The sequence below is a fragment of the Paramisgurnus dabryanus genome, chromosome 4 (assembly GCF_030506205.2).
Source record: "Paramisgurnus dabryanus chromosome 4, PD_genome_1.1, whole genome shotgun sequence".
NCBI classification, from domain to species: Eukaryota; Metazoa; Chordata; class Actinopteri; order Cypriniformes; family Cobitidae; genus Paramisgurnus; species Paramisgurnus dabryanus.
Genome location: NC_133340.1, coordinates 44,244,720 through 44,263,539, shown reverse-complemented (window position 1 = coordinate 44,263,539; position 18,820 = coordinate 44,244,720). Strand labels below are relative to the sequence as shown.

General features: G+C 36.5%; 1 protein-coding gene across 7 annotated transcripts in view; it reads right to left on the bottom strand.

The window, feature by feature from the left end:
* Window positions 1-18,820, bottom strand: part of adgrl3.1 (adhesion G protein-coupled receptor L3.1) — a 124,037-nt gene that overhangs the window by 30,451 nt on the left and 74,766 nt on the right. For 4 of the 7 annotated variants that reach the window (XM_065254733.1, XM_065254736.1, XM_065254738.1 and 1 more), the window contains exons 10-14: window positions 17,186-17,224; window positions 11,753-11,936; window positions 1,809-1,931; window positions 1,516-1,721; window positions 581-757 (exon numbers count right to left, since the gene is read on the bottom strand). In XM_065254733.1, the coding sequence (XP_065110805.1) occupies window positions 581-757; window positions 1,516-1,721; window positions 1,809-1,931; window positions 11,753-11,936; window positions 17,186-17,224 (729 nt within the window). The remainder of the gene's footprint in view (window positions 1-580; window positions 758-1,515; window positions 1,722-1,808; window positions 1,932-11,752; window positions 11,937-17,185; window positions 17,225-18,820) is intronic. The other 3 variants (XM_065254735.1, XM_065254737.1, XM_065254741.1) reach the window with 1 other exon arrangement.

Genomic DNA, 18,820 nt, shown 5'->3' with positions numbered 1-18,820 from the left:
ACAGGATGGAAATTATATAAGTAAAGGATAATGTATAGGCAGCGGGTTGTTAAAGCAAAAATAAGCCCAGACAGTGTAATAAGGTCTTGAATCACATTGAAGGGGCTTATTTCACGATAGCAACCTGCTGCCTATACATTATCCACTTTTTTTATACACTGCTTTTACCTCATAAGTAAGGTATGGAACATTAAATATTGTTTTGAAATATTTTATTACCTAATTTTCAACAAATGCAGACCTTCCACAAGGAAAACCTGTTTAAGACGTTCAAATGTCACAAACACACTATTTGGTTTAATCATTTGTAAATAAAATCTCATATATGTTATTAAAAGACATTTTTATAATACATTTTTCTGTAATATAAACTATTCCTGTCAAAATGATTTGCAGAATCCGGGTTACTGTGTGTTATTAGTATCAGACAGTTGTTATCTCGAAATAACATACCTTGGAAAGTCGCGTGACTGGCCAATCAGAATCAAGCATTGATAATGTAATTAGGGTGAGTAAATCATCTTTTAGTAAACAATTCCTTCAAAAGATTTTTCAACACTGCTGGTAAGATTTACTGTACCTCGAACTCCACGTGGGCCATGAGCACTGCAAAGTTGGTGAGGTGTGTGCAGGAACAGGTTGTATGTGTGCGGTTGGTGCCCAGCAGTCTGCAGTCCTGAGTGGACCAGTAGCCTGTCATGGTGCGTTTGGAGTAACTCCAGAAAGAGCAGTTTGGATTGAAGTTCTCTCCTGACTGCTAGAATGAAAGGGTAAGATACCCTATTACAGTAATAGATGTACAATCACACTTAACAGAGAAATGTCAAAAGCACTGGTTAAGGATTCTAAAATATAATAGGTACAATTAAATGATTTGGTTTTAATTATTACTTTTAAACACAAAACATTTACATACAGTAATTGGTTAAAACTTTAAAGCTACATTTCACCGTATTCATTTGTTTATAGATTAAAAATGTAATTTTGTCATGAGTGGTTAATATCACATTTATTGATATAAAAGAAAAACATTCAAATTTTTATTGGTGTGACTTTTAAGTCACAATGGATTTTTAAATTAGAAACTTAAAAAATTTGGGAATATTTTGGGATTTTTTTAAACGACATCTGTAAGCTTAATTATTATTTTTTTAATTAATGTGCCCTTATATTCTTTAATCAAAAACGTGAATCTCCCCCACTACTCGAAGCGATCTCTCTTTTTTTCTGGTCATATTGTGTGGCAGGTGGGCGGTGCCCGGGAAACAATTGCAGCGATTAGCATATGACCCAACATTTTAAACAATCCAATACATTTTCAATCGACAAATTTAAGTCAAGCCCTACCTTTTTTTCATTTTAAAAGCCGTTGTACTTTGATATAAAGCGGTGAAAATACGACAATCGCTACTTCCATTTCATTGTGACTTTAAAGCTAATGGACATGGACCTAACAGATCTTGATTTTGAGAGTGAAACAGACTCTAAAAGCTGGGAAAGCAGGTGTATGCATACCTTTATGTGTTTGACAGTGAAGACCACAGGTTCAGATAGGTAGACCTTGTTACTGTCTTTATTAATGGCTGCAGTAATGACAGGTGAGTTGACTATCAGGGAATAGTTGGGATAAGCCGCCTCACTGCCCAACCTGACGCTAGCATTCTCTGTGGACAGGTACTGGCCCAGGTTATTATAGAGAACCAGCGCCATGCGAATCTCACCTGAGGGACACGACATAAAAGACGGGTCAGCCTACAAAATGCCAGTGAGAACTCAGATGCAGAATCAAATGGACATTGAGATATTACCATTGCGTCCTTGTTGTTTGAGAGTGTTAGCGGAGAGATGAATGGAGTTGCCGGTAAGTCCAGATTGAGGAAAGCTCAGATCAGCCAGACTGCCATCTGTACTTAGACGCGCCACCTCGAGCTCTGCAAAATATAAGTATGCTCACAATCAGACGCTGTCCACATCACACTGGAGGAGAATTATATTTGTCAAGGTAGCATAAAATATATATGTCATATATCTTTTCTGAAGGGTTAAGAAAAAAAATTAGAATGCCCTTTTCACAACAATCATTAAAAAAAAATATACTAAATAATTTGTAATAGTAATTAAAAAGTAAATCCTTTTAAATAAATGTAATGTAAGAGGTTATGTAATTATGTACATAACAAAAGTTGCAGACAACAAGGGATAAAAAAAATTAAATGAAAAAAGTTTAGAAGTTTGTATCTGCAAATCAGCGTTTGCTTTAAATTGTGGGATTCATTTATATATAAAAAAATTCCATAATTCTTTCATTGTACAGTATTTACTTTAGACATAGCAGTGTGAACAATGTTTATTTATGGAGTTGAGATGAAAGGCCCGTTTGGCCGGCCAAATAGCTTTATAAATTTACTTTGTGACATAAAAATGTGTGCATGTGTGGTATATCACACTAGCGCGTGATGTATGTGGTTCCCTGTGGGGAGGTGATGAGTTATACAACAGGACCCTCATGAAGGTATCCATCTTTAAATCGCATGTGAATCTTTGTGTGCGTGTCTGCACGTGTGTGTGTATATGTGAATTTTATTAAAATCTTTTCCTCGCGTCTGCGGGTGGTCCACAGGCTGAGCTACGGGCCGTTATGTAATTTTCCGGACAGGTTTGCAATATAAAGTACAGAAAAATAACAGCTCTGTGTGTGTCTGTGTGCTCATGTGTCCATTTAATAAAATACAGATTGCGGCTATACATCTCAAACCAGATAAAAACCTTATTAAAGGAAAATTGTGAACATCTTTCTGATCCTATTTAAGAGATAATAATTTGCTGTTATTAAAGTAATTTATTTACAAACCACCATCATATCTCTGTAATAACTGATGGTGCTCAGATGGGTTCTAATGATCTAAGTCAGATGGTGCACATTTCCTATATACAGTAGTTTCTATCTTAAAAATAAAGGAGGTACACAATGCCAAAGAAAAAAACATTTTTAGCTGTATATGGATTGAAAAGGAACTGTTAGCATCCGAATAACCTGTCTAGGTTTGTAGTGGGAATTATAAAAAGGTGGTTCTCCTAAAATGCTTTTACTGATTGTTCTTTTAGGTAACAAAATGGCTGTAAAGAAGCATTGCATATCATTATTCTTAAGCATGTAGGGGTGCGTGGGGCAAAAACTAATGCGTGGTTATTTGTAACACAGACTGTTTACATTGTTGCACAAGGTTGAGAGTTTTGTTTTTCCGGTATTTTTTCACGCTGCCAAAAGACGATCTCCCGCAAATTATTGGAAATGTATGTTTTTCCAGAGAGTTATTGATGAATGAGTGTTTTGGTGGCATGTAAGTACATTTTTTCATTATATGTTTTTTTTCCGGTTTTTAAGTTGGGTGTGTAAGATACCAAATCCAATTCTTTGTCATATTAATCAGTCTCTTGTTGACTTAAACATAGCATCGTTTTGAAATATGTCTGCAGCTCTTAGCAACTTTTTTGGTGGGCTTGAAAATATTTTGACCCAGCGGGGTTAATTGTAACGCTGTGTTACAACTGACCCTTCAGCACTTACGATATGAAAACCGCTAACGTTAGCGTAATTCTGGCCGTTGTTTTAAATAGGCTACACACGAATGATTGCTGGCTGCCAACAAAATAAATGTGCCTGTCTTATCAAAAACCGTGCTTCAAATGTTCATTTCTTTAATATTGATTGAATAAGGTCACGTCAAAGATTGAAATCAAAATGAAATGAATGGCTTAAATCAGACTTTGATGCTCATTATCTCAGAATTTGATTTTGAAACTGTAGTATGGTTATTACAGACTGGGTCACATATAAAAACAATTTTGTCATAACTTTGCTGCTTTTTCTCACATATTTAGACATTTGTATTCATTTATAATTTAACTATTGTTAGAAAAGGGCTGGATGAATGAATACAGTGTGGATACCTGTCTATTATAGACAGATATTTAAACAAATTTAAGTATAAAGACAAAATAGTATTGAAATATTTGCCTGCAAAATTAATTTTTAGCAAGTGTTACAACTAACCTGCCTGTTACAATTAACCCCACTTATGGGGTAAGTTGTAACGTTTGCACTTCTGTCACATTTGGTCCAAGAATGGTTAGTACTAGAAACAAACTTCAAATGTTCATTTGTAGCAGATGTGTGTTGCTTGTGTAAAAATATAATTAATCAAACTCAAATATTTTTTGAATGTTTGAGCCAAAACCAAAAAGCGTTATGTTGTGCCCCTCTCTCCCCTACACTATAAACATACTTTTTTACTAAATTAGCATCATTAGTTTCATACAAAACATATAACAGATTCACATAAGAGAACAGAGCGATACTCTCTCCCATACACAGACATATAAAACCTCAAGGAATAAACTCACAACCCCCAGGGTAACGATCAGAGGGATGCTATGTGTGTGTGTGTGTGTGTGTGTGTGTGTGTGTGTGTGTGTGTGTGTGTGTGTGTGTGTGTGTGTGTGTGTGTGTGTGTGTGTGTGTGTGTGTGTGTGTGTGTATTGAGAGAGAAAAATAGAGGAAGATCCATAAGGAACACAACGGCCCAGTTATATAAAACACTTCAAGCAGATATTGTGGCTTCAAAGCAGCCACACATACAGGCATGTATACTGCAGGGGTGCTCACACTGTGCTAACCTAATTAGCTGAATCTTCACAGACAACCCCGCACTGAAACACACACAATCTGAAAACACAGAAGTTGTTTTGATCTTTCTACTGGTATTCTGTCTTAAAGAGATTATCTTTATATTTAGAGAGCATCTTTTGTCACCTAAATATGACAATATCTGCATCCTGTCTTTAAAAAAAGCAATTTCTAACATATTCTCCGCTCCACAGACACATCAGTCGACAAATTCATTTAACGAAAATAGCTCGTAGCAAAAAGGCGTAAAAAGTAGCGGGTAGAGAGAAAGAAGAGAGAGAAATACTGTAAGAAAGGAAGTTTCTCATTTGAATAAACTGATAGCGGTGGGAAATTTCGGCTGTGAGATTAAGATTAGCTTTCGGCTAAGATTTGAGATTGAAGATCAAACACTGAGAATATAATGATTAAAGAAAAACATTCTTTTACTGAAAGGCTTATATATGCAATGCAAAAAAAAAGGATTTTCTAAGAAGTTCTGCATATTCATTTCTCGATTACGGGTTACGTAAAAGACTTAAAACATAAAATAAAATTTTATTGCATAAGCTTTGCGGGGGCACCAGTGGCTGTCTTGGCTCACTTGGACCTCTAGTCACGATAAGTCATGATCAAAGAAAAGAAAATATTTTTTAGCAATTTAGTTGTCTTTTCCATACATGTTCGACATAGTAGTTAAAGATTAGCAAGCAAGAAGCCTGGGCACAACTTCAACTAATACATACTTTATTTGTATAAGAAAGTAAGCTAATTTGCATAAACATGTCTGCCTTAGTCTTTATGTAAACAAGAGAATAATTGACATTTTGTTGTGTCCAGAAGTAAGTGACCAGACTGGACTGGCCAACATGAGATGGCCAATTGTAGATATTTTTTTATTACAATTATCATGTGATACCTTAATAAAGAGATAATTTTTTGGGCAGGACTGCCTACATTGTAAAAAAAAGGTCACTAGCTGTCCCCGTGGCAGCACCCTTTCAAAAAGTACTGTTAAAGGAAAACACCACCGTCTTTCAATATTTTACTATGTTCTTACCTCAACTTAGACGAATTAATACATCCCTATCTTTTTCAAAGCGTGCACTTAACCTTTGTACAACGTGTAGTGAACATGTTAGCATTTAGCCTAGCCCCATTCATTCCTTAGGATCCAAACAGGCATGAATTTAGAAGCCACCAAACACTTCCATGTTTTCCATATTTAAAGACATGAGTTACATGAGTAAGTATGGTGGCACAAAATAAAACGTGGCGATTTTTTGAGCAGATAAAAATTGACAACTATATTGTATGGCGGAAGAGCAATTAGTTTGCAGCACTTCGACCTAGGCGCGCAGTAAAGTCATCACCCATGACTACTCCCCCTCTCACTCAAACTTCTGCCAATGTTACTGCGCCCGAGGTTGAAGTGCTGCAAACTAAGTGCCCTTCCAACATACAATATAGTTCTCATTTTTTATCCACTTTAAAACATGTAACATTCTTTAAATATGGAAAATATGGATGTGTTTGGTGGCTTCACCCCTGTTTGGATCCTAAGGAATGAATAGAGTTAGGCTAAATGCTAACATATTCACGACCTCCTGTACAAACATTAAGTGCATGCATTAAATAAAGATAGGTATGCATTAATTCATCTAAGTTGAGGTAAGAACATAGTAAAATATTGAAAAACAGTGGTGTTTTCCTTTAACAGTTAAAATATTAGTTCCTCAGTGTTATATATTTGTACCAAAGTGTGCATATTAGTATATCAAAGGCACATATTATTGGTACCAAATTTATACATATTTGTACCTAAATGGTACTGGGTCTTTTCAAAGGGTACTGCCCAAGTGACGGCTAGGGAGCATTTTTCTGACAGTGTATAAACTGCACTTGTTTTGAAAATCTCAAGGGGTTTGAACACGTAAGAGTCGCAATGATGTCGGCGGATGTTTTTGACATAGCAAATCCTTTTTATAAAATCTACCCAAACAGCCCTGTAAAAACACCAAGGCCATATGACTAAGGCAGACATTCAGATGCCAAAAAACCCCACGAATGATGAACAACACATGGAGAGGTGGTGGGGGGAAGAGCGAGGCTAAAGGGCAATCCCACGGAGAGCTATTTCTCTCAAACGAGATGCATGTGAACTGGCCTTGAGTGGTGGAATAGCGGATAAATTGTTTGCCAGGAACGATAAATTCCCCCCCTTTTGCACTGTGAAAGCACTGGTGCAGAATACAGCAGTTAGCATGGATCCCTGAGCATTTCCCCCACCTTTCTCGTTTCTATCTTTTTGTATTCTTTCATTTATTCTCTTCGTCTCAACTTTTTTCCGACGGTAAGTTCGACCGCATGTTTGTCTCCCTCTTTCCACCTCTAAATGTAACGTCCTGTTCATTCTGACTCCGCTCTATCTATTCTTCCTGCTGGTCGGAAGTCTTCCCTTATTACGTTTCACATCTTTGCCAGTAACTCCCTCACTTTCTTTCTACAGTATCTATACCTTCACAGTGTCTCCCTCCTTCTGTCTGCCAAACATTTCTGTCTTTGTGTTTGAGTTCATTGTTTCGTGTGACTGTTGCATCTTTGAAATTTCATCCGAAAAATATTAGTCTAAACTCATGTTTTGTTTTAGATGAGGGAAAAATACATGCATTATGGATGTAACAAAAAAGGGCGTTTCTGGTAGACAAAGTATGAAGTCTGTGAATTTAAATGCACAAACCAGAATCAATAATACTCAGTACATGGAAAAGGAATGGCTCTTCTATGACAAATCACTTACTTAAGCATAATAAAAGCATAATAAAAACACCAAATATACATTTGAGATATCAGTGTGGTTAAAAACTTTTAAATTAAATAATGCTTTTTCAGTATAACCCAATCTTTAATCTTTCTAAATAAATTATAAACGTAATGTGATGAAAATGCTATAAGAAACACATAGAGGGAACAGACAGAACACCGGACATCTTCTATAATTATTTTCTATTTTAATTTTTAATAGATTTCCAGATGATTTCATCACTCCAGTCTGTCCGTTTTAAAGCTTATTGCAACCATAAAAACCTACATTTATCTTCAAATGGTGTCTTCAATGACGTTATTTTATAAAAATGAAAAATTGCATCTTTTTTTGGATTTCCTATTTTGACACTCAACAGCACAAGACATTTTCTAGTGAGTTATCTTGCCCGTGGATAATTAATTTACACTGTTTTTCTGCCACCACATTGCGCACACAGCTTGCAGTGACGTAACTGTGACATCTACCAGCAAAAGGTGTATAGCATTTGTTATAGGTTCATCGAATATTTTTGCTTCCAATCAGCTTTACCCTGTTCTCATGCCATTCAGAAACACCAGTTTGTTTTCAGACTATGTTATGGGATGATAAAATTAAAATTGTAAATAAACATGTAAGGCGTACTTAAGAGGGTTTTGCATTTGAACTCATCAATTGTAGATACATTTTTCATCAGACTCGCTTGGCCTCATTGGGCTCACAGTTTCTAGCATGCACAATCATTCAGACTCCTGCCTGCACTCACTGGCAGCATGATAGCTGTAACCAGCATTCAACAATTAACACAGCAACGGTTTCAAATGTCACGTCTAAATGGTTGTATTGATCCATGATCATACATACCAGCACTGAGGAGATTTGTGACCCTGTCTGTGAAATCCAGGCTAAAGTCTTTTAACTTAATTATAAGATTGTCAAAATTTGATTCCAATTTATTGATTTTACATTGATTTTAATCTTTGACAAGGCCTTACTAAGATGTCAAGGTTATATTTTCACACAATGTGCTTGACATTATGTAGGATGTTTTATGTAAAAAATGCACACTGTTTCTGTGTATACAGTACTATAAATGTGTGTAATAAATGTTGACCGGATCTGTCTTTATACAAAATACAGGGCGTGATTTCCTTTGCATTAGTCAGGCAGTATCAGACACCCCATGTGGACTGTTCTTGTGTTTTTTACAGACAGGCTTTTCATCTGGCATGAGTACACTTGATGTGTGTGTGCGTGAAAGCTACCCTGCTGCGTATTTCTAATGTGATAATGTGTTTTGTATGCATCAGATCTCACACAGAGATTCACTGAACTATCTTTGAATTTGTTTTTCTGTTTTTTTAAATAACCAGTTTGCATTTGGGCTGTAAATATTTGCCCTGACAGTAATTTAGCAATTTGGTTTGATTCATTATTATTTAAAAAAACAAGCTGATGACACAAAGAAAACATATGCGAGGGAGTAGTTCTTCTAACTGACTATTAAATTCTGTGATCGGTGCATTACATTTTCTTGGTCTGGCTGAGGAGTTATAATAATAATACACAGCTAAACAAAAGAAATGATATTTTACGCAAGTCTGAATTCACTGCAAAGAGCTTAAAACACAGCAAACTGCAAAATTACACCATGAAAACATCTTTGTATTGTGTACTGACCGCACTCAAAAAAATCCCATAGTCTTATTTATGAAGAAATGACTTGTATAAGCTAGTTCTTTACTGGTATCTGTTTAAATCCGGGCTTGTGAATATTTCAATGAATGAGCTCAATGAGTCAGTACTGAACCTACACTTGACTACTGATATAAGTGAAGAGTACTTATGTTTGTGAAGCTAAAATTGGTATCTGCTTTGACTGTTTGAATAAATGACAATATACAGTATGACAATATGACAATTTGAAGTTAAAGATGAAGAGATTGGTTCCAAAACACAATAAATTCATTTTGACTTATTTGGGTAAAAATGTGTTTTCTATACCAAGACAGTGACAAGATGAAAACCTCTATTTTCTGTTAAAAACTTTCACATAGCATCTTTTTGTTATAAAAACATACAAAATTCAAATCCATAATTTGATTTTTAAAGATTTATTATAAAAACTGATTTTTTTCCGCAAAATGCAATAAATCCATGACAAGTTTTTTTTTTCAAAATGCTATGAATCTATTGAATCGATATATAAATCTGCATTCATCTTTGCCATGTTATATTCATTTAGTTGACAAGTAGTATATACTGATTAAAAAAACATTAAGGGCATTAATCAAAACACTGTCATTGTTGCTGTCATCCTTGGGACGTTGTTGCTGAACTTTTTTGACAGCGATCAGCTGTAAAATGTTTTGGTCCTGCTCGATTTTCACTGACTTCGAGTTAAATAATGGAAAGATTTCCATAAGATCCCCTGGGATCAATGTGTTAGCATGACAGAAGCTTGATGGTGTCGGGAGAACAAGCAACAGCCAGCATTTTTTATTAGCCCGAGTGCCTCTGACATAAATTAGTCGATTTTGATGGCTTAAGGGCCGGGTATACTTTTTTTCCGCGTCCGCGTCCGGCTCGCGCGCGCACGCGTCCGCGCAGCTTTCCGGGTATAGTCCCCGCGGCTACACGCGGATGGCCGCGTTCGACACTATACGCAATACAAATGATTTCTTATTCAAATTATTAGTCTAACAGGCTGTCAGGGCAGCACTGATTTGGTGACATTTAGAGTACATTAAAACATTAGGATAGGTGAAGAAAAGTAACTGATCCACCATTGCAAACACAGTTTAGAACAAACAACAAGACAACAAAGAACAGGAATCAAACAAACATGCTCCACAGCTTTCTGTTCTTTGAAGAAGTAAAAGTTAAAGAAGAAAAACCATAGTGTGTGTGCAAATGCTGTCTATTTCCTTTGTATAATTGTTTATAGTGGAATGCACTGTCTAAATATTTTCACGCGCATGCGCTGTTGTACGCGGACTGTACGCGCACTGTCCGCGCGGTCTCAAGTTTTGGGCTGCACGCGGACGGTCCGCGCGGCCGGCCGCGGACCCTCTCGATGACGAAAATGACGTCATGCGGACGGCGCGCATACGCGGACGTCCCTAGTATACTTTCGGCTTTACGTTTACAGAACACCACCACAGGTTTATCAATTCCATCAAAATTGCTATTTTGTTTTTGTTTGTTTGTTGATTACAAAGTACAAAGTAGATGAGGAAAACTAGGATTCGTTGTGTATTCAAAGCACCGCCATTATTGTTTACAATGCGTGGAATGGTGCGCTGTGATTGGTTCCTCAGAGAAGGACTGCCGTTTGTCGCGGTTTGGAAAAAAATGGAGAAAAGATGACAGAATAACACAGCAGATATCGGACTTTTCATAAAATGAAGAATTGACTTTTTAATACTGACCAGATACAATACTGATTTTGGCGATAACTATTTTATTACTAAATGGCGTTTATCGCGTTTTGGAACCAAACTCACACATTTGCAGATTTTCATGAGAAATTGTATTTAAACAATAAATATTTTAAATAAATAAAAAATATTAAAAGTGGTTAAAATAACAATTGAACACCTCATCATCTTTTAGTTTACTATTTCTAAAGGTGCTATTGACATTAGATGCAAAGAAATCAAACCATAGATTTCCATAAATTAAGTTATGTGTAATCATGTAACATGACACAGACATAAGTACTGGACCCCTAAAGAAAAGGAGGTGCAAAAAGGCATGAAAGCCTAGACAGTCAGTAATAAAAAAAGCAATCCTGGCCCTTGTCAGCACAAATAATAACAGCTGGTTGGCCTATAAAATAGATTACCAAGGTGTCATAATGGGTAAACCCTAACCCAAACACACAGCCAGGGAAACGAAAGAAAATAAAGCTGCCAAAATGGCCCAGCCAATCACCTGACTTGAATTCAATTGAAAATCTATGGAAAGAACTAAAAGTCAAAGTTTATAGAAGAGGTCCACAAAACCTTGAAGAATTAAAGAAGAGTTTATGTGGAAGAATGGATCGTCATTTCAGATTATTACACATATTGACTATTATCTATGGTTTGATGTGTGGATTGCATGGGTTGTTACCAACATCTGGTGAAAATTTCAAATCAATAGCACTTTCAGAAAAATGTTAACTGAGAAAAATGGTGATGTGTTCAGTACTGATTTATGTATATAGACATGGAGTGAAATATGTGCATACTTGGATTTGTGCTTGAATGTTCAGTACATGTGCATGTGTATGGACTCACGGATGTTGTCTGTGCTCTCCTGTATAGTGTCTGTTTTGAGGAGGTTGTCTGCAAGCATGAAAGCTCCTGTCTCCACCGTGTCTAACAGCATGGTTGCACAACGCAGCTGCTCGGCCACGGACAGCTCCCTCCACGCCGCCTGGGATCGCTCCTGCAGCAGGTTATTCACTGTGTCAACCATGGCCTGCAGACAGAAGAAGATGTCAGTGTGCTGAAGGAGAGGAAAGACCTCCGAACATACACGCGCACACATTCTGACTTCTGAACTTCACAATAAAGACAGATTTCCCAAAGAGCAAACCTCCTCCATAAAACATTTCTCACTCTCGCACCTCTACACAGCCACAGTGTCTGGAATATAAACCTGTCAAACTGAGGAAAGATCCACAGGGATCATGAAACGCTGTAAAAATGAAAGACGCTGTCACACACACACACACATGCATGCGTACGCCCAAACACAAAAGCAAGTTCTCACAAGGCAAGAGGTAATTTATGGGCCTATAAGAACACTATATAGGAAAATTAAATGTCTCTGCCGCACAGCGGAAACTAATATAAGGGTATTTAAAAGTGTGATATTAAGATAGCCTTTTAAATTTGGCAGTGAATATTATCACAGGAATATTAAAACCTCAACCTTGATATACAAATGAAGCTTTAGACTTTAACGGAGGTAGTTTATTAAAAAGATTGCAGAATATAAAACCTCATTTTCGTTTGGAGAAAAAATGCAGCAACGCACTACAAACATACAGTATGGATTGCATTAATATTAATAAAGCAGGACAAATTTATTTGTCAAAGATGCTCTGCATAATAATTCTGGGTCAAATCTCTAAGAACTAAAATAGATTCCATCCCTATGGAAGTTCATAACCTCGCGTTATTACTATATTATGTGATTATAATGCATTATTAAGTAATACAGCACGTAGAAAGCGTATAATATCTGTACCGAAGAGATGTAATTAACTTCTTTCACTGTAGTGCACTCATCCGTAGGGATGGACACAGGGATGTTTTCTCATTTGTCTGTTAGGTTGCCGCAGGCTAATCTGGCCATTGGGTTGAATCATTCTGCCCCAGTTACAGTACAGTGGTGTGTTAAGGAAACGATGGGTATATTCGGTTTGACACCACTAAAGTAATGACTCTTTTATGAGAAAGACCAGGAGGTTGGAAAAAGGAAAGTTTTATTTACTTCCTAACAAAACTGTTTATGGAATTTTCTGACTGAGTATGTCAAGAGGTCAGACAGAAGTGTGCATCCGTCAGTCTGTGTTTGTGTGTATATGCGCACACTTTGGAGTTCACACTGCAGAGTGAGATAAGAGACTTATAAAAACACTTCTTACATTTTATTTTCTCTCTCTCTCTCTCTCTTTCTTGCACACAGACATAGAGGCAGTTCTCTCCGCAGACTTGGTAAATGGAGCAGAACTGAAATGCTTTGAAGCTGAGGAGCTAATCCAGCGTAAAGACATACACACACACTGCAATACATATTAGATGACCAATGAAAATTCTTATAATGCGGCTTTCCAGAACACTTTATTCAAATTAGTAGCTAATCTATATATTTGAATGTTGTCCATGGCAACACACTGGTGCTTATGCTTTTTCACAGACATTAGTTCGAATCTTAGACCGGCTAATAACTTCAGTATTGATTTTAATATATAATGTAAGCACAAATCATTTAATCGATGAAAGCTGAGGGATCGGCAGTTAAAAGAGACACAAAAGGCCGGATACGAGAGAAAAGAGGAAGAACTATTCTTCTTACTAGTCTCCAGAAAAAGTACCTACGGCTTCTTTGTAGTTTTTAATATTGTAATTTTGTTCCTTGCAAATTCTCAATGCAAATTGTTTTATATGTTATATAGTGCAAGGCAAGCTAACCTCATTTACAAGTAAAATATATTTGATCTGCATTTATTTATTTGGTAAGTAGTCGTGTAGTAAGTGCTATAATGTACAATGAGGTCATTACCGCAAATGAAACCCCTTCAGGGTGAAACAATACCTCTATGATCACCCCTTTGGGGTTCATTCTGCAATAATGACCGTACTGTATATAATCAGATATCAGCACTTGGGCAATTGTCAAGGAATCCCATAATGCCTCTTAATGTCTCTGTCATCAAGATCACTTGCAGTTTGCCTAACTAATTTCCTGTGGACGAATTGAATAATCCAGAAAACAGAACATTGGAACAGAACTAAAAATCTATATAAATCTGTCTTGTATTGGCAAGGTTGACTGAGCGAACCGGCTCAGTTCGAGATATGCATCAGTCATTCTCTACCTCTAAATCAGTTCTTCTCATGCTTTTAACTTTCACTTCGTCGCTGAGCTTTTCTTGGGCTTATCTGCATTATTCCACTGTCTGTCTGCGTGTGTGTTTATCAGTCGCCTGATGTGACATTGCTGACCAGTGCTGACATCACCACTGCTTTCTCAGGAGAAAAAAAACGCTCTGCTTTTATAAATGCAAAAAGTGCAGCCGGCGGGCACAAACGCGGACGCGCAAACACACACAAACAGCCGATATGATTCATACGCTGTGACAGATATAGCGCCGTGGATGTATAAAGCAGCATTTCTGTTGAAAAGTATAGCCATCTAAGTTGATGTTGTGAATTGATATGGAACTTAAATAAAAAAGCACTGACAATACTTGCAAGTCTATACGCAGAAACGCAGAGTTTAGAAGCTAAATTAGTCATGTCCTCTCATGCACAAAATCAAAATAATGATATTTACAATACCCTAAGGACAGGACATGTTTACATTACATTGCAGATGTTTATCCAAAGCGACTTATAGGGCACATATTTGTCATCAGTATGCATAAAACCCTGGAATGGAACCCATAACCTTTTGAGCTGCTAATGCAATCCTTTAACAGTTGCACTAGTTTATTCTAAGAGTACAGGAACAATAACAACTGAACCCTCACAACAAACCTACTGCCATTATAAACATTTGGTTAATATATTTATTACACTTGACACTTTATTCTACATTGCTAACTTCATTGTGTTTCTGTAGCTCACCTGGTAGAGCATGGAGCTGAAAGGTTGAAGGTTTGACTCCCAGTGAACACACATGTAATGTATACCTTAAATGCACTAAGTAAGCAATAAGGTAAGGATGTGCTTTGCATTGTTCCTAACAACGCCCTTCACCCGTGACTTACTCAAAATACAGCACTAGCCTCAAGTACCTTATTGCTTTTATAAATGGGTTACAACACAATACACATATTAAACCCAGAAATTATGTATCAATGCAACTTTCATGAAGTAAAATCACTAAATGCCTCCCTTCCGCTGGAAAAAATAGTCCCTGACTGACTGTGAAAAGCAATGTTTCACATATGTGACCCTTGCTGGCAAAGTGAGTCGGAATGAGCAAATTATCAAAAATAAGTTATTTATATTTTGACATTCTCTGTTAAAAAAAACTTTAAAAATGATGTATGATTTGTTCAAATCTGACAAAAAAAAAAAGACAGAGCTACACGCATTTGAAGTTGACAGAGTCAGCAAATGCTCTGTCAGTCTGTCTTTTATTGTTTGACATCAGATATGTTTTCCCAACAGTTAACCAAACATTTACATAAGACATAACAGATTATATCTGCATGATTTCTTGTCAAAATAGATATTTTTAAAACTGTAACTCTGTGTAGATGCCTATATATCAGTGTCTCACACTCGGGTGTGTCAATCAGTGCCAAGAAAGATCATTTTCATGTCTTATCGCTATCAATCAGGTCCCGAACTTTATCTCTATTAACTCTTTCCCCGCCATTGACGAGTTAACTCATCAATTAAAAGATAACGCTTCCCTGTCAGTGACAAGTATTTCCGGCAATCCGCAATACTGCTATTTTCCACCAGGTGGCTATCCGCTACCCAGTCTCACGAGGTTTCCTGATTTAGTCACGGAATTTTTTTATATTTTTTTTCGTGATATTATCACGAATTTCACAGTTTTTTCGTGATCATATAACGAATTCCTGTTTTTGTGTGATTATCACGTATTGGTAACTCAACTGCTTTTTCCTATTTTAAACCATTGTCGCTTTGGTTTAGGGTTAGATTTGATGCTTGCATTAGAATGTCACTTTATATATTGGTTTTTATATGTCGCCTGCTGTTAGGGTTAGAGTTGGGTTTGGGTAGGGATGTCATTTTATGTAACTCTAACCCTAAACCGAAGCGAGAAACCAATACGTGATAATCACACGAAAACGGGAATTCTTTATACGTTCACGAAAAAACGCGGAAATTCGTGATAATATCACAAAAAGAATCAAAAAATGATGTGACTATATAACGAAATTTCGTGAGACTGGGCTGCTATCCACAACTTATACAACCCAGAAGCAACGCCTCATGTAAAAGAGATCAGATTCAGAAAGATCCTCAAACATTAAAATTCTTACTCTATCAAAAGTCCTTCACAAACATGGAATTATCTTATATAATCGTATATTATTATGGTGATATCATTTATACTTTCTTTTGCCTCTAGCTCAAAATTCGGTATATGTCGAACGTCACGTGACCAGACCGGAAAACTGGGCTGATCGCTTCCGGTTGCTATCGTAGCTTGTTATTGTTATCCGTAGTATTATTATTTGTGTTATGTTATTTTTTATTCTAATAACTGAATGTATATGAGAAGAAAATGCTTTTTTCAAAAGCTATAACGTATATAAAAAATTTCACATTTTCTTTTACTTAGTTTTAAGATGTTTAAGAGCATATCCACTGGACATGGTTATTCTTTAGGTAGCTCTTGAATGGTTCATGTATGAAAACAGCACCATGTCAGCGTAGTTTTATTTTCAAGCGTAGATCATACAGAAGCACAAACGATGTACTATGTTTAACAGGAATGCAGATGTAAGTTGCGCAAATACCATATTAGACGGTTCGCATTCCAACTCATTTTGCCAGCACGGGAACATTTGCTTACGTTACTAAGGGTACTTGCTAAAGCCTGGAGTATAGTCTGCTTTTTACGTGTACGTAAACGTAAGCGCATGGTCAAACTCGTACATGTACACAGACGTTCAATGCTTGCGCATTGCAGCAAAATGCAATGCATCTCCTGTACATACTACATTCTCATATACGCGCATGCGTGACCTACGGGTACAATGTACGCAGGGTTGCAAAAATCCGGTCGTGAAAAAAGTGGACCATATTTCAACCATAATCGTGGTTCGTGCAGTGATACATCAAATCATTGTGTGCAGAGGTAATTAATATTGTAAGTAAAACACCAGAATCAAAGACTTGAACTAACCGTTTGGATGAAAGTATTGCCAAATGCATAAATGTAAACATAGTTTTTTTTTAAACATAGCCAAACCTGTAATTATATCAAACAAAGCACACAAAATAAAGTACCTGTATGAAGAACCGACAGGACCTCTCTCTCTTCTGGAGCTGAAAGACACAATAATAAAACATTACACACATTCATCCACATGCATAAAAGTCTAATCTTACAGAGCCCAGGAAACAAAAATAATTAGCTGAAATATTCAACAGTCATTTACTAATAAACAATAAGGAATCCTAATTAAATTATGTATCAGAGCCTAAGAGACTAAATTAATCCAATACAGAGTTTCAGTCACCATGACAACTCTAATTTAATGAAACTGACACTGTAGCCACAGAACATTCCTGCATGTCTTCCAGGCCAACAATGCTATAAACATACTGTACAAACAAACAACAGACACAAAGGCACAATGACACAGTGCACCTGACTGTGTCTTATTGCGGACGAGATCGTGTTTGTGTAATTGATAACTGGAGCTAGACGCAGGTAACAGGAAACTGACAGTCGGGTTGTTTAAAGTTTGTAAAGTGATATTCCGGCTTATACAGTGTAGTGTCCATGTTAAACGACTCCTGAGATTGATATTCACTGGGCTTTAATTTGTAGGCTACTGTTTTATGGCAAAATACTTTCTAGTATACTGTAGCTGCTTAACACACGGAGACAGCCTGATCTAACGAGAATTTGTACATATTTTATGAGTTGAAAGAAATCATACGAATTTATCGTGCAAAAAATATACGATTCTTATAAAAAAACAACAACAACGAAACCCAACCCCTAACCCTGCACCTAACCCCAACATCACAGGGGTCAAGGCAAATCATACAAAAACGTATGAATTAATATAAATTAGCCAACTCGTAAAATTTTCGTGAGATAGCGTAGGCAGAGACAACAATATTTATGACATGTTCAAAAGTTTGGGGAAAAAAACAGGACTCTCATGTTCACTTCAAACATGTTTGCATTTTCACTTGAAAGCACAATGGTGCTGAAATTATGCGGATACATTTTAATTGTAATACATCTACTGTAAGCATACATTTTATTCATTGGACATCTGACAGGATGTATTACATTTGAAATGCATTCATTAGTGCATATATATTTGCTTAAAGGGACACTCCACTTTTTTGAAAATATTCTCATTTTCCAGCTCAACTAGAGTTATACATTTAATTTTTACCGTTTTGGAATCCATTCAGCTGATCTCCGGGTCTGACTGTACCACTTTTAGCATAGCTTAGCAAAATCAATTGAATCTGATTAGACCATTAGCATCGCACTCAAAAATAACCAAAGAGTTTCGATATTTTTCCTGCTTAAAACTTGACTCCTCTGTAGTTACATTGTGTACTAAGACTGACGGAAAATTAAAAGTTGTGATTTTCTAGGCCGATATGGCTTAGGAACTATACTTCCATGGCTGCAGCAGGCGCAGTGATATTATGCAGTGCTCGAAAATAATCCCCTGCTACTGAAAGTTACCAACGGGACTTTTTTCAGGCTCTGCATAATAGCATTGCTTATTTGATTATAACACCGCAGTGAGAGTATAGTTCCTAGCCATATCGGCCTAGGAAGTCACAACTTGTAATTTTCTGTCGATCTTATTACACAATGTAACTACTAATGTCAAGTTTAAAAAAGGAAAAATATAGAAATGTTTTGGTCATTTTTTAGCGTGATGC